This window comes from Corvus brachyrhynchos, unplaced genomic scaffold (assembly GCF_000691975.1).
Source record: "Corvus brachyrhynchos isolate BGI_N302 unplaced genomic scaffold, ASM69197v1 scaffold101, whole genome shotgun sequence".
In the NCBI taxonomy this organism is placed as follows: domain Eukaryota; kingdom Metazoa; phylum Chordata; class Aves; order Passeriformes; family Corvidae; genus Corvus; species Corvus brachyrhynchos.
In genome coordinates, this window is record NW_008237239.1 from 22,320,476 (window position 1) to 22,333,550 (window position 13,075).

Genomic DNA, 13,075 nt, shown 5'->3' on the forward strand with positions numbered 1-13,075 from the left:
AGCTGGACTTTGATCATTGTGGCTCCCTTCCAGCTCAGGATATTCTGTGATTCTAATAGACCTCTCCACAATGATGTTTGAAAGTAACATCTTAGCAGTTCATGTAAAATTAGAATGCTTATAATTAGTTTGTTAGCTATAATTAGCTTGATTTTTTTTTTTCTTTCCCCCATTTGCCCTTTCAGGTGCTGTTTCATAATTAAAACCAAACTAAACAAAGCTAAAATATATTAATCCTGAGTTTCACACTGAAGTTTCACTTTTCCCAGCCATTTAAATTATGTTACTAAAAGATTGCTTCATTCTGTAAATACAGTAAGGTGCAGAAAGGCTCTGATTTCTTTAAAGTCTTTGCACCCACTTAAATGGCTGGCAAGTTTTGTGTTTCATTAATACATAAGAAATCAATATTTTTCTCCATCCTTTCAGTTAGAGAAGGTGACATGTTGTATTTTATGTTGCAGAGTCTTGTATCATGTGTAATGTCAACAATTTCTGAAATTATGCTGTGGGTCACTGGAAGTCTCTCAGACTTTGCCTTAATCTGAATAGTCTAAAAACTTAACACTCCAAAGTGATGTGTTTAATGGGAAAAGAAGATGGTAGGAAAAAAGGAAAGGGAAAGTCTGGAAATCAGGGCAACGTAAATGAGATTATAAATCAACACACTTGTTTCATTTTTATAGGTCTGTGCTTTAATCTTTTAGTCCTTTTGCATGCTAGCAAAGGGTACTGTTTTCATAAGGGAATCCAGAGGATCTAAATATTTCATGTTTGGTGATGGGACTTTGGATGAAGTTGATACTATTTTGTCATGGCTTACTGTGTTTGGGGAGGTATAAATATGAAAAATATTCAAGGCTAAATGTTAAACTGCAGCTGAACTGACTACTGTTTTCAGAGCATCTAAGCATCTTGCTTAGGTTTTTTAATGTCCTTAATAATTTTTGCAGTGAATTAATTTTTATGCTTCAATTAGTATTTAGTCTCTTATTCACTCAATAAATTGTGATTTTTTTCGCCCCCCCCACTCTGTTTTCTTTTCATTCCCACTGCATAGTACCTGGTTATGGATTACTATGTTGGAGGAGACCTGCTTACGTTGCTCAGCAAGTTTGAGGACAGACTCCCTGAAGATATGGCTCGTTTTTATTTGGCTGAAATGGTGATAGCCATCGATTCAGTTCATCAGTTGCATTATGTTCACAGGTAAGTAATTTGAGCTCCAAATTCCTGTTGGAGTTATGGAGAGTTACTTGATAGAGTGAAACTAGTTCCTTTTAGAGTTTAAGTTGGTAACAAGTACTTTCTGTGACAGTAAGCACAGCAGAACCGACCTGCCCACATGTTGTGGTTATTGGAGTTGTTGCTAAACTTGTGCCATATCATCAGAGACATGAATGAACCTCTGAGTGCACCTCATGAACCTTGCACACTGGTGTGTTTGAGAGTTAATGATCAATAATTTATAAAAGCAAAGCTGGAAACCTGTTTGTTTGTGAAATATGATCAACTTAGAACAGGTTTATTGAAAGGCCAAATTCTGTTTCTTCATTAATCTGTTTGATTTATACTGAAGCTCAAAACACACCACTGTCTGCTTTGAATTTTTTTTCAGCATCTTCTTTTGGACTTAAGGATATTGTCTTTAAAATAAAGTGAGGGCAGCTAAATGAATGGAAGTACTTAAATTGTGGTACTTATCTTTACCTTGGTGTATATATATATAAAACCAGACTGTGTTCAAAGGAAAATATTAAGTCATTTGTGTCTAGCTTTTTTGGAGACCATGATTGATTTTTCCACAAAACTAGCATCATCTTTTCCTTGATGTATCATTCTCTGCTGAACTCCATGGTAATTCTTGTATGCAAAGATTATCTTACAAGAGGCAGAATCTTCAAATGCACTCAACAGATGTACTCGACTCTGACAGAAGTCAGGAGGAAAACTCCCATTCTTTAAGCTGAATCATTAAGCTGGCAGAATGAGCTCATTTGATACATCCATCTATCGCCCCTAATTAGAGTCTGTACTAACTATGCCTTCTTTTACTGTTCCCACTTGACTGCTTCATTGCAAAAAAGGTGTCTGTGTGGGAGGGGTGGGAGGTTAGGATTATTTTTTTGTCCAAAAGGTGTATTGTGGTTGCTTTTGGTGTGTTAGTGGGCTGTGTTTTATTTCGTTTGCGATTCTGGCTTGTCATGAGAGAGCTGTAGGTGGGGTGGTGCTAAATTGCAAAACACTCCTCTGGAATATTTTTCCATCGGCTAGTTTTGCTAAAGAGCTGTGTCTACCTGCTAAAGAGAGCTTTGTGATAATGTCTCATGGAAAAACCCAGAGTACTTTCCTTGAGTATTGAAGATTTGAACTGTGTTATTTCTGCCTTTTTTGGGTTTTTTTGGTTTTTTTTTTTTTGGCTTAGGACCTGGTGTGAAAGGTTTTTGCTTTGAATTTAATTTGGATCTAATTCTTAAGATGTGTTTGTGGGTAAATTGGTGAGACACTATCTACTGTTGCCAGGTCTTTTACCCAGTAAATCTGCATATAGAGTAGTAACTCTTTTCAGAAGAATAGATTCCTCCTACCTTTTCCTCCAAACAGATCAAAATCTTTGTAATTCAGTACTCTTGGTAAGTAATGTGCAACAGATGTGATGTTTCCATCCTCAAACAGTAGTGTCCCCAAGATGAAATAGGTGCTGGTGTAAAATTTGGGATGAAAATAGTAGCATTGCAGTTGAAAACAGTATGCTAATTATTGTGCTTGCATATTTATTCTTTTTTTCTTTTTAAAAACGCCCCTATGCATTCTCAGTCCTTTGTTGTTTGATTTGTGGCGTTGCCAGTGATCTTCACATGTTCATAAAGTTCTAAATGCTATTTTAGCATTTTATCATTAGTGCTGCTGTAATACAATGCCTGTTTATAAAGGTATGTTTGGCAAGATTAAAAATGTAAAGAGCACTTGAGTATATGTTAAATGATCAGCCTTTGAAATGAGACCTGTTCCACTGTTAGTTTTATTAAGATGTTTGCAACTGGTAAAGCAAAAGAAAGGAAAAGAAAACACATCATCTAAATGCCATTAATGCTCTTTTCCTGAAGGCTTAACCATGGTGGCCACATCCTTTCCTGGGAGTGCCTTCCACGCAGCAAAGGATGTATGAGAAAAAGAAGGAAATAGTGCTAAAAGCTGGATTAATGTAGCAGCTGCACTAGTGGTATTTCACATGAATAGCCAATGTGCATCAGCATTTGATCTGGGTTGCTGCTACTGGACTAGAAACCGTGCTTTAGGCGTATTTTGGTCAAGGTTCTATTCACACAGTAAGATAGCAGATTGTTTTGTTTTGTTTCCTCTTAGTGCCCCAGTTCTTTCAGGATAGATTTTCACATTAACCATACATAGTGATGTACTTTGATGATAATTTTCTGGTTTTCTCTGAATGTTTTTTGTACTTTTTAAAAATGGTATTTCTGTTTTCCTTCTAAGTGTGTCACTCCTCTTGTGTCTTTCTAGCATCAATCACTTATTTGTTGTCAATCACTTTTGTTTGGGAGTGAAGCTGATTGCAGTGGCTGTTTGTGTGCCAACCACTCTGATGTCAAATGCAAGACACTTTCCTAAAGTACATAGGCCAAGGTTCTGAAATGTCAAATACAAACAACCTCAGCATTACTTAAATTGCAGTATTTCAAGTTTTCAGTTCCAAATTTGAATGCTATTTCTGCACTAGCATTGTGGGATTGCAGGATGAATTTATAGTGGGAAGGAGATAAAAATCTAGATATTAATAAAATTGTGCAGATAAATTGCATGGTGTTTTCGAAGCTGTCTCCTGGTACGTCGTGAAATTAAGAAAAAGAAAAATTGCTAGCTAAAAATAACATCAATACTATCATTTTTTAGGGTATTCTTAATGTTTTCTCAGGTTTTTTATCCTCTTTTTAGTTTCAACAAATATGTGATTCAATAAATCTTGGATAATTTTTTATTTCTGACTAATTTATTTCTGTGAACAAATCTTGTAGTATTTTACCTGATAGCTAAATGATGGCTCAGAATGTAAACAAAATGGTCTTTTCTTTAGTATCATAGCTTTTGCCATTGCTATGAATTCACCAGCACTGGCACTACCAAGTGATGTTGACAGCTCCAAGGCTAGCTTTAGAAAGAAACTTCATCTGAGTTAAATATATGTGCAACTGTTCAAAATGAGAAAGAAAGTACATATTTGTATCTCTCACAAATGCACAACTTGGTTGGCAAGCTTATACCTAACCCTGATACTTTCAATTACAAATTTGTACCAATGAAGTGATTCTCGCTTTTAGGCCAAGGTTAAATATTATCTTGTGCCAGTTCTCTGCAAGCTGTAGTATCATACAGGGTAAGATTTCCTATTTATTAGGAATCAACATAAATTTGTCCTTTTTTAATAGATAATTTTAGCACCTTTCTTTTGTTTTTCTTTTTTTTTTCCCCCTCTGAAAAAAGTCTCTACATGCATTAATATTATTTTATTTTCGAGGTTGTGTTGTTATTTAATTCCTCATGGCATATGTTAAAAGCTTAGATTTGCATGCAGTATCAAATATCCAGGTGTGGACTGCAGTAAAACTTACCAGTTTAAGCTAGGTAGCTACACTTTATTTATGCATGTTGTGTTACCTCAAACACATGAAAATTGTTTTTCCTACAACACCATCATGATTTCATTGGTGAACCAGGTTTTCTCTCAGTTTTATGTAACGTATAAATTCTTAATTTTGTCTAAATCCTGTAGAGTAAAAAAGGAATGGAGAAGGCCTGGCTGCTACAGGAAGCAATTTCCACTGAGAGTTGCAGAAGATGCCCTCTGGACAGGAGCTGGTCCTGGGCACACTCAGTGTGCCATTGGTGGTTTTGCACATCCCTGCACTGTCTGTGCCCCTGCCTTTTGTGCTGTCTTCCAAGGTAGCCCCTCAGTAAGGGTGCATCTAAGTCTGTCTCTGCCCTAAATTTAATTTGGGACATTACAGCTTCTTGAATAGGACAGAATTATAAGTGTTAATGTGCTTAAATCATTTCCATCTTGACTTTCTTTCCTCCACTTATTTATTCTGTGCAGGGTTGCATAGGGATTCAGGGCAGAGCCAATTTGCAGCTAGGGAGTGTTCAACATTTAGGCTCATGATCCTCCAGACCACTGCAAAAACACTCATTTTAAATAGTTTTCATATATTGGCACACACCCACATTAAACAGTCATCTCTTTCTATTGACTGGTAAAACAATCCTTAGTTACCTCCTTACTAAGAAAATATTTTGGAAAGATGATGAAACACCTGTGTTAATTACTATTTTTGTTGGTTAAGTTTATGGAGGGTAGTTAAGACCACAGGGCAAACTCTTTAAGTTACATACATTTTGGGTATTGTCTTTTGCATGTGAAAAGATAGGCCTGCAAAGCATAAACACACCCACTTCCAGAAGGAATGTGAGATTATAGTTAGCTCCATCAGTGTGTTTCTGGATTTCTGGTTGCTGCTGTCTTTTAGTTGGAAGGATTTTAGCATTCTAAACCACCAGATACCTTTTTTTTTTTTTCCCCTTTTCTTTTGATTTTCTCTATCAGCTTCTGAAATTTAAGCTGAGCTTCACTGGAACATTTGAATTCTTAAAATGTAGAGCGGCAGAATTGTCTGAGGATGTGACATCCTTTCTGAGAAATTCTGAACATAAGGGAATAAATCCATTAGAGGCATAAAAGCTATTCCCTATCAAGCCAGCCTCTTTGCTTTTAACAGGAAGGTACTATTTGTCCTCAGTAGAAATCATCTTAGGGACATCCCTGAAATATTTACTGTCAGCAGGCAGCTGAAATCTGGGATCCTTTGCAGGATCCATTTCACTTTCAACTATAAGTTTCAGTGCCAATGTATCCATTTTTGACTTGCTGAATAAGTGGTTTTCTGTCTTCTGGGTGTATCCCATCTTTACTGATCATTAATTTGCTTAAGTGGAAAATGTAGGGGTGGAAGGCCCATCTTGGGAGTTAGCTGCATTGCACGGTGTGTCTGAGTTGAGTTGGCACAAGGATGAGCCAAGTGCTCTGGCCTTTGGTAAAGTGAGCCCTCATTGTGGGTTTGAAAGAAAGCAACATCGTATTTTAAATGTTTACCAAACTTTGCAACAGACATAATGTGGAATACACACATGAAGATGTCCTTACAAAGTGCTGAGAGTGAAGGAAACAGGGCTAGAAATATAAGGAAAAAAATAACATAAGATTATTTTGATAGTTGCTGAAAATGTATTGCTTTGAAATGTGGCATGGTTTAGTTTTACATGGAAAACTGCAGGACAGAAAGTTATTTTAGTGAGTGTTTGGTAAGCCAATGCTTCCTTACAAGGTATTCTGTGACAGAGGTAGGAGAGCTCTGTGAGTTGTTTCCGCTCTATTTTTCCACTGAGGAGGGGCTGGATACAAAGGTTATCTGGGCCTTCATTCTGCCCTGTGACCCTCTATGGTACAAATGCTGGCAGCTGCTCTCATAGTGTGCCCTCGGGGTGGCACCTGACCTGTGCTGAGGACTGGATGAGGTTAATGCTCTTTGACTACAGTTCATTGGTAGGATTTCCAAAGGAGCCTGCCATGACCTAGAAGTATTTTGAAATAAAAGGCCCACAGATGCTTGGAGTGCCAAGAGCTAGTGGATCATACTGGCTGTACATCATGGAGAAGGCAAATGGTTTCCCAGAGTGTCTAGTGGGAGTGTTAATTTGAGTGAAAGCTTTATAGTGGGTGACTGAGCTAGTATGGATCTATATGTATATTCTGTGTTATTCAAGCAGAAAGAGCTTAAAAACCCTAAATCCAGCCCCTTAAGCGACAGTAGCCTTGAGTAGTCCTTTCAGCAGAGGTGCCTTTACAAATGTATCTTTGGACCTTTTTCCTCCCATTGTTCCCCTCTACCCAAGCTCCAGGCATTCCTTCTTCTCTGCTGAAACAGATGTTTGTGGCACTGTGCAGGGAACTGAACAAGGACACCAGGCCAAGTGAGAAGTAACTTTACATTTTAACTAACCTGGGTCAATTCTTCAATCTTACGGAGGAGGAGAATAGTAGGAAGTTGCTTTAAGCCGGTCTTCCCAATAAAATCTTTGTTCATTACATTGTGCCTGTTTCTCCCCTACATCCCTTGAGTGGTGCTTGGGATATCTGGCACTGTGATTTTAAAGAAAAAGGGGCACGAGAAACAGTTGGAGTATCATAAATGTATGATACCCTCAGCTTACAGTAAAACCTTCCCCTTTAATGTTTGACACTGACCTCCTAACAAAGGAGAGTTGTTGATTACTGTCAGCTGAGGAAGGCCAGCAACTCAAGGAGTGCACCCCTGCTTTATTTCTGAGTCCCCACCCATCCTTTAGCTGGTACTAGTTCTCCTTCACTAGAAAGGAGACTCACAGGAAAAGGAGGAGTGTGTAGATGAAGAGTTTCTACTTTTCCATGCCGGTTTGTGCATCTTCTGGGTACGACTCTTGAAAGGCAGATGGATGTGAGCACTCTGCCAGGTGGCATGTAATCCCCCTTAGGTGGGAACTCGTTGTGGTTGTCATAAAACAGCAGTGTTTAAACCCTCCTAAAAGTGAAAATGAAAGAGATAGACTAGAAATAGAATTGGATTGGAAAGGGTCCTTTTTAACTCTTAACGGGAAAATTATTAATGCCTGAAGTTTTCTACAGAAAAACCTGTGGTCTTCCCTTCCAAGTAATAATGTTTAAAGCAACACTTAGAGGATACTAAATGTGACAGAACATTCCAAGAGCTCCTGCTGCCTCTGGAGTAAAGATTGATTTGACTTCTTTGGTGTTCGCAGAAGAAAGGTCCACATTAGAACAGTTATAGCTCTGACATGAGATCTGTTTCAATGTTTAATGAAGTTGGAGGTGTTTACAGAATTTAATAACTTCTTTTGAGGACAAAACATTCCCATTTGCAAGCTGGTTTCATGTGAGTTAAACTATAATTTTACACTCATTCTTTTCTGATTGTTTCAGACCTAGGAATACTTTTTCCTACCGCTTTCTTTGATATCCAAATTCAACATCCGAATGTAGGACAAAACCATTTTCCTTATTTCTGATTTTTTTGTCCCAGCGACTGTTTGTTTGGTGGCCAAGATAGAGTTGGTAATTAACTTTCAGTGATTTTGTTGTTGTTTATTAAGTTCAGAATGAGGCAGGCAGAAATGAGGATGACAGTTGTTTGATAGTCTTCATTATTCTCAAGTTTTTTTGTTGTATGGAAAAGAAGCTATCTGCCTCATGCTTTGTCTTCTACTGACCTTCCATTTCATTATCCCTTTGTGAACACAGGATTTATTTCATACCTACCTCCTTTCATAGTGTCTCTAATTTTTATTTATTAATACCTTGTGTGTTCCTCAAGTTCCTCCTTGAAATGCCTCTATCTAATTTATGTGCCCTGTGTTTCCTTTTTAGTATTTGAAATACAATTGAGTTTATATTATTTGATTACATAAGATTAGAAGCTGCACAGGACAAATTCATTATCATTATCTGACTTTGAGTGTCATGTAGATTTGTCATAGCATAAACAAGCAATAGTAACTTGGCTTTAGAGTCAGAAATTCCTGCAGTGTTCATATAAAGCTCTAACATTGAGATGCTTGAATGTATTATAAGAAGTGTTTTAAAGCCTGGTTTCTTGCTAGAGCATTCTTCCCAGTGAATATTTGGTGGATTTGAAGTGAAACGTCTTCAGTATCTGAACTTTCAGATCTGACAAGTAGAAATTTGATGTTCGAATTTCTGAGTTGAATGGCTGTTGCCTCAACCACTAAATGGCTGTTGCCTCAACCATTTCCTTTTTTTCATAGTAAATTAAGATAACCTTGCAAGATATCTTATTATAAGATATCCATGCAAGAATCTGATTCATGAAAGGGCAGTTAAGGAGGTATCAGTCCAAATAACCTTGTCTGCAGTGAAGCTGTTCTCCAGTAAGCATTTCCGTCTTGCATTTCCAGAAGACCTGCCATTGCATTGATAGAGGAGCCTACTTTGTGATTCTTTCTAAGAACAGCAAAATATTGCTGGCTTTTAACTTCTTAAATGAGAAAAAAATAGGTCCCTTAACATCCTGCAAATTAGAATACTGCTTACCAAGCAGATGCTTGCATAAGGTCAGGCTTGGTTCAGTTGTGGAAGGTTCTGTGGTTGGGGTCAGGGAAGCAAGACCTTGTGGAGCTTTATCTGAAAAGTTGTATTAAATCTTTATTGACTCAGGTGCTGTGATGTTTGTGCTGTTCAGTTTTTCTTTATTAGCTATTTGGGGGGGCAGCCTTTAGCATTTCCTTGTGCAGCAGGAAGCAGTGATATTGCTGCCACTGTAACTCAGTAATTCTTAATCAGATACAGTGTGTGAAGCCCTGGAAAAGGGCATTAGAAAGGTACAAAGAGAAAACACTGGCTTAGAGGAGAAGGGAAAAAAAGGGGAGGCGGGACTAAAATCTGATCTGATACAATAGTAGGAAAGTTACGTCTTCTTCATATAGGAAATTGAACTTCTAGCACAGAAAGGAATGTACTTTTATGTAAGTACAGCTCCTTTAGAATTTGGCTTAAGTTTAAGAGCTGAAAATTCAGGCCTTAAGTTCCTTTCCAAGGTATTTTTTAAAATATATATTTGCTTTTTTTTGTTTTTAAGTAAGCATTGTGCCTTGTGCTTTGTGTCTAAAGAAAAAGGTTTTTTACATATGCAAATTGAATATAAAGGCTTTTCCAATAACACTTCATTCTTAATGAGTGTAATTTTAGTGTGTTTCAGCAAACAGTATAGACTATTTTTCTAATTATTTTTAAATTTCTGAGATGTTTTTCTGCCAAGCTACTGCAAGTACTGCATATACTGGGATACATTTAGACCAAATGCATTTCTTCCTTTGTAGCCTCTGGCTACAGTTCCTTCCTTAGTCTGTTGCTGTCAGGGGTTTTATGCCAAAGTCACAGTGCTTATTATATTTGGATCATGCTTGTCAATATGGTTTGTTTGTTTTCTAACAACAACAAAAGCAAAAAACACATACTGAACTATTTATGTCATATGTCTGTTGCTGCACGATATGGTGGAGAACTGTAGACATATGCTTCAAGCTTAGTCTGGCTTATTCCTGCACGTTTCCTTGCCTTTTGGTTGGAATAAAGATTATATTACAGGCTGAACCTGCCCAAACATATTCTGAATGCCTTATGGGATGAGAGATTTTAGGACATACTTTTATTCTTTTCCTTGATTTCTGTGTTGCAAGCATTAATGTATTCGTTTAATATTCTTTCCCCCAAATTATAGTCTTTTTGCTGTGATTTAAACATAAAGGCTTATCTATTAATTGAGCTATTGTTTTTTCTTAAGAGTTGCTTTAAAAAATTTTAAAATATTCCTATGTTCAAGGATGAAAAGGGAGTAATCTTCTAAAAGAAGCATATTCTTACAATCTTCCTCAGATGCCAGAGCTATCATAAGCTGACTTAAAGCTAATTTTGCATATAAATATTTTGTTACGTTGTATTTATACAAGCACACTTCATTTTTAATATGCTTCCTTGTCTATAGGCAGCAATGTTTTTAATTAACAAAAGATGAACTGTTACCAGAACTGCTTCCATACTGATTAATCTGGTACACCAAAATCTTCGTGCAGCTGCAGCTGCATGTGCAGGGCTGGCTCAGTGACTGAAAAGAGGTGACTTTACAGAGGGCCACATGGACACAGTGATAAGCAGAAGCCATGAGAGCTTTACAAAGCTTTGCAAAACCAAAGAAGCAAGAGATGAAAGTTGTCTCACAGTAATTCTTGACAATGAGGTGGTGAATAGGGTCAACTGGGCATCCCATTTAGGTATATTGGAGTTTTACACACTCTGGGAATTAGAAGATAGCTTATCATATCCTCATTTAATGGGTGAAGAAAGCGGAGCACAGGCATTGTGAAAAATAAACACAGTATGTAATTTCATGTGGTGGGCATATTTTCAATTTTATGGCAGAGCAGTAGAACTGTGGAGTTTGAGTTCAGGTTAATTTTGTCTCTGACATTGTAGGTGTAGTAACAGCCAAGCTACAGCTGAGAGTAAGTGGAACTCTAAGATTAGAAATACTTCCAAAAAGGCAAGTTAGGTTTGGGGACTACAATAAATAAGGTAAAATAAGAAATCTGCATGTGCTGTATTTCAAAGACCGGTTTTGATCAGGGGACAGTGTTGCGAAATAGAAAGAAGAACAGGAGAATATAACATTTCTTTATGTGTGCATCTAACTTTAAAGAGTTTAGTAATGATGAAAAAGAGCTAAATTTCTGTACCACATGGTTTTGGTTTGTTTCATACTACTGGGGCTACAGTTACATTTTGGCATATTTGGTAGCCTGAGTGGAGTTTCTTTATATTTAAGTTAAAATTTTAAGGATTTCTTTTACAGATAAGAACTTTTGAAGTAGTGTTTCATGCCAATGTTGAGTATGGTCATTCTTCAAGTTGTTGTTTAATCTTAGAGTTGTCAGACAACTTGATAAAACTTTAATGTCAAGAATTGTAAATATTATATGAGATGACATTTTGGAAAGAACTTGTGTTCTAGCTGCAGTATTTCTCACTCTGCTAGAATATTCCTCCCAGTGAAATCAAGAGCCATGGTTCCATCACACTGTAAAGGTACAGATGTAAAATAATAATTTGGTGTACTCAGTTCCTTCCCTATCACTTACAGCTCTTGGTGTATAAGAGAAGTTTCTGCTGTTAAACTTACCAGGAAGGTATTTACATTTTACACACTGTTAAGTGTAATCTGATTTCTATTATTATAGTCTTCAGTTTAGTAATTTCTGCATGTGTGATATTCCAGTCTTCCCTGCTGTTACTGCTGCTTTTCAGCTTTGTGATAGCTACACCTTTTATGAGCATGCATTTATTTTTGTGCCAAGTTTTAAAGCTAAAATGTTAAATCAGTTTCAAAAGTGATCCCAGAGGATCAGTACTAATAATGTCCCTCTGATTTTATTACCTCTTTCAGCACTATGTAGTCATCTCTCCTTCAGTCAGTTTATTATCAATACCTTTCCTAGTACTGTCATTTTTTTCTTTCCATGGCACTTTCTCTCATGTGAGAAAAATTAAAAATATTTTAATATGGAATTGTGTCTTAATCCATAATACTGTGGCAAACATTACCTGATCATGATGAATTGTGCAAACAAAGGAATTCAGATTTTGCTCCCAGTGCTTGCATGGTATAATGTGGTATTCCTCGTAATCATTCTAAGTATTACACATTATGTTTAAGGAAGTGAAAGTTGTTTAGTGTCAGTATAGTCCACGTGTTTTCTGCCTGATTAATTGCAACAGCTCCAAATAGCATTCTCTTCCTACTCATCTGTATCACAAAGCTGGTATTCCTTTTAAGAATGTAAAATCCCAAAAATGGTAGAAAATTTAAGTAACAGAATTATGATTTACAGTGACAGTACTTGTCAATGAACTCAAAAAGAAATTACTGTCAAGTCAAAACTGCTACTTAAACACTGAGTCAGCCTTTGCTTACCTTGTTTCTTTAAAAACATAGTTTTTGGGAAATACTTGTCTGAGAGTCTGTATTACTAATGTCATGGTTGCTTTTGACAGTCAAATGCTTAGGAGACTTCTGAATGCTGAAATGTAAAACCAATTGAATATTCTAAGAGGGATTAACTTGTCTCTTGCCAAAAAATTGGAATCTGAGTTCTGAGGATGTTGTGGAAAGTAATGCAGTATTTGTGTGTTGTGGTATCTGATTCCAAACCAGGCCTTGCATCCCTGCTCACAGATCTAATTCCAATGAAAGAAAACTGATTTCTATTAAGTTATGATGTTTGACCTTTACAGTCTATGATACATTTAAAAAAAAAAAAAAGAGGCTGTCATCAAGAATTATGCCAGCATCATTAGAAACACAAACACAGAAGCTGCTCAGTGCAATTTCCCTGGGGAGACAGGAGTTATGTTATCCCACTCTGCTTGTTCCATCAT

At 36.8% G+C, this 13,075-nt stretch overlaps 1 protein-coding gene across 13 annotated transcripts in view; it reads left to right on the forward strand.

The window, feature by feature from the left end:
* Positions 1-13,075, forward strand: part of CDC42BPA (CDC42 binding protein kinase alpha) — a 184,512-nt gene that overhangs the window by 73,494 nt on the left and 97,943 nt on the right. For all 13 annotated transcript variants that reach the window (XM_017730140.1, XM_017730150.1, XM_017730145.1 and 10 more), the window contains one exon: positions 1,061-1,209. In XM_017730140.1, the coding sequence (XP_017585629.1) occupies positions 1,061-1,209 (149 nt within the window). The remainder of the gene's footprint in view (positions 1-1,060; positions 1,210-13,075) is intronic.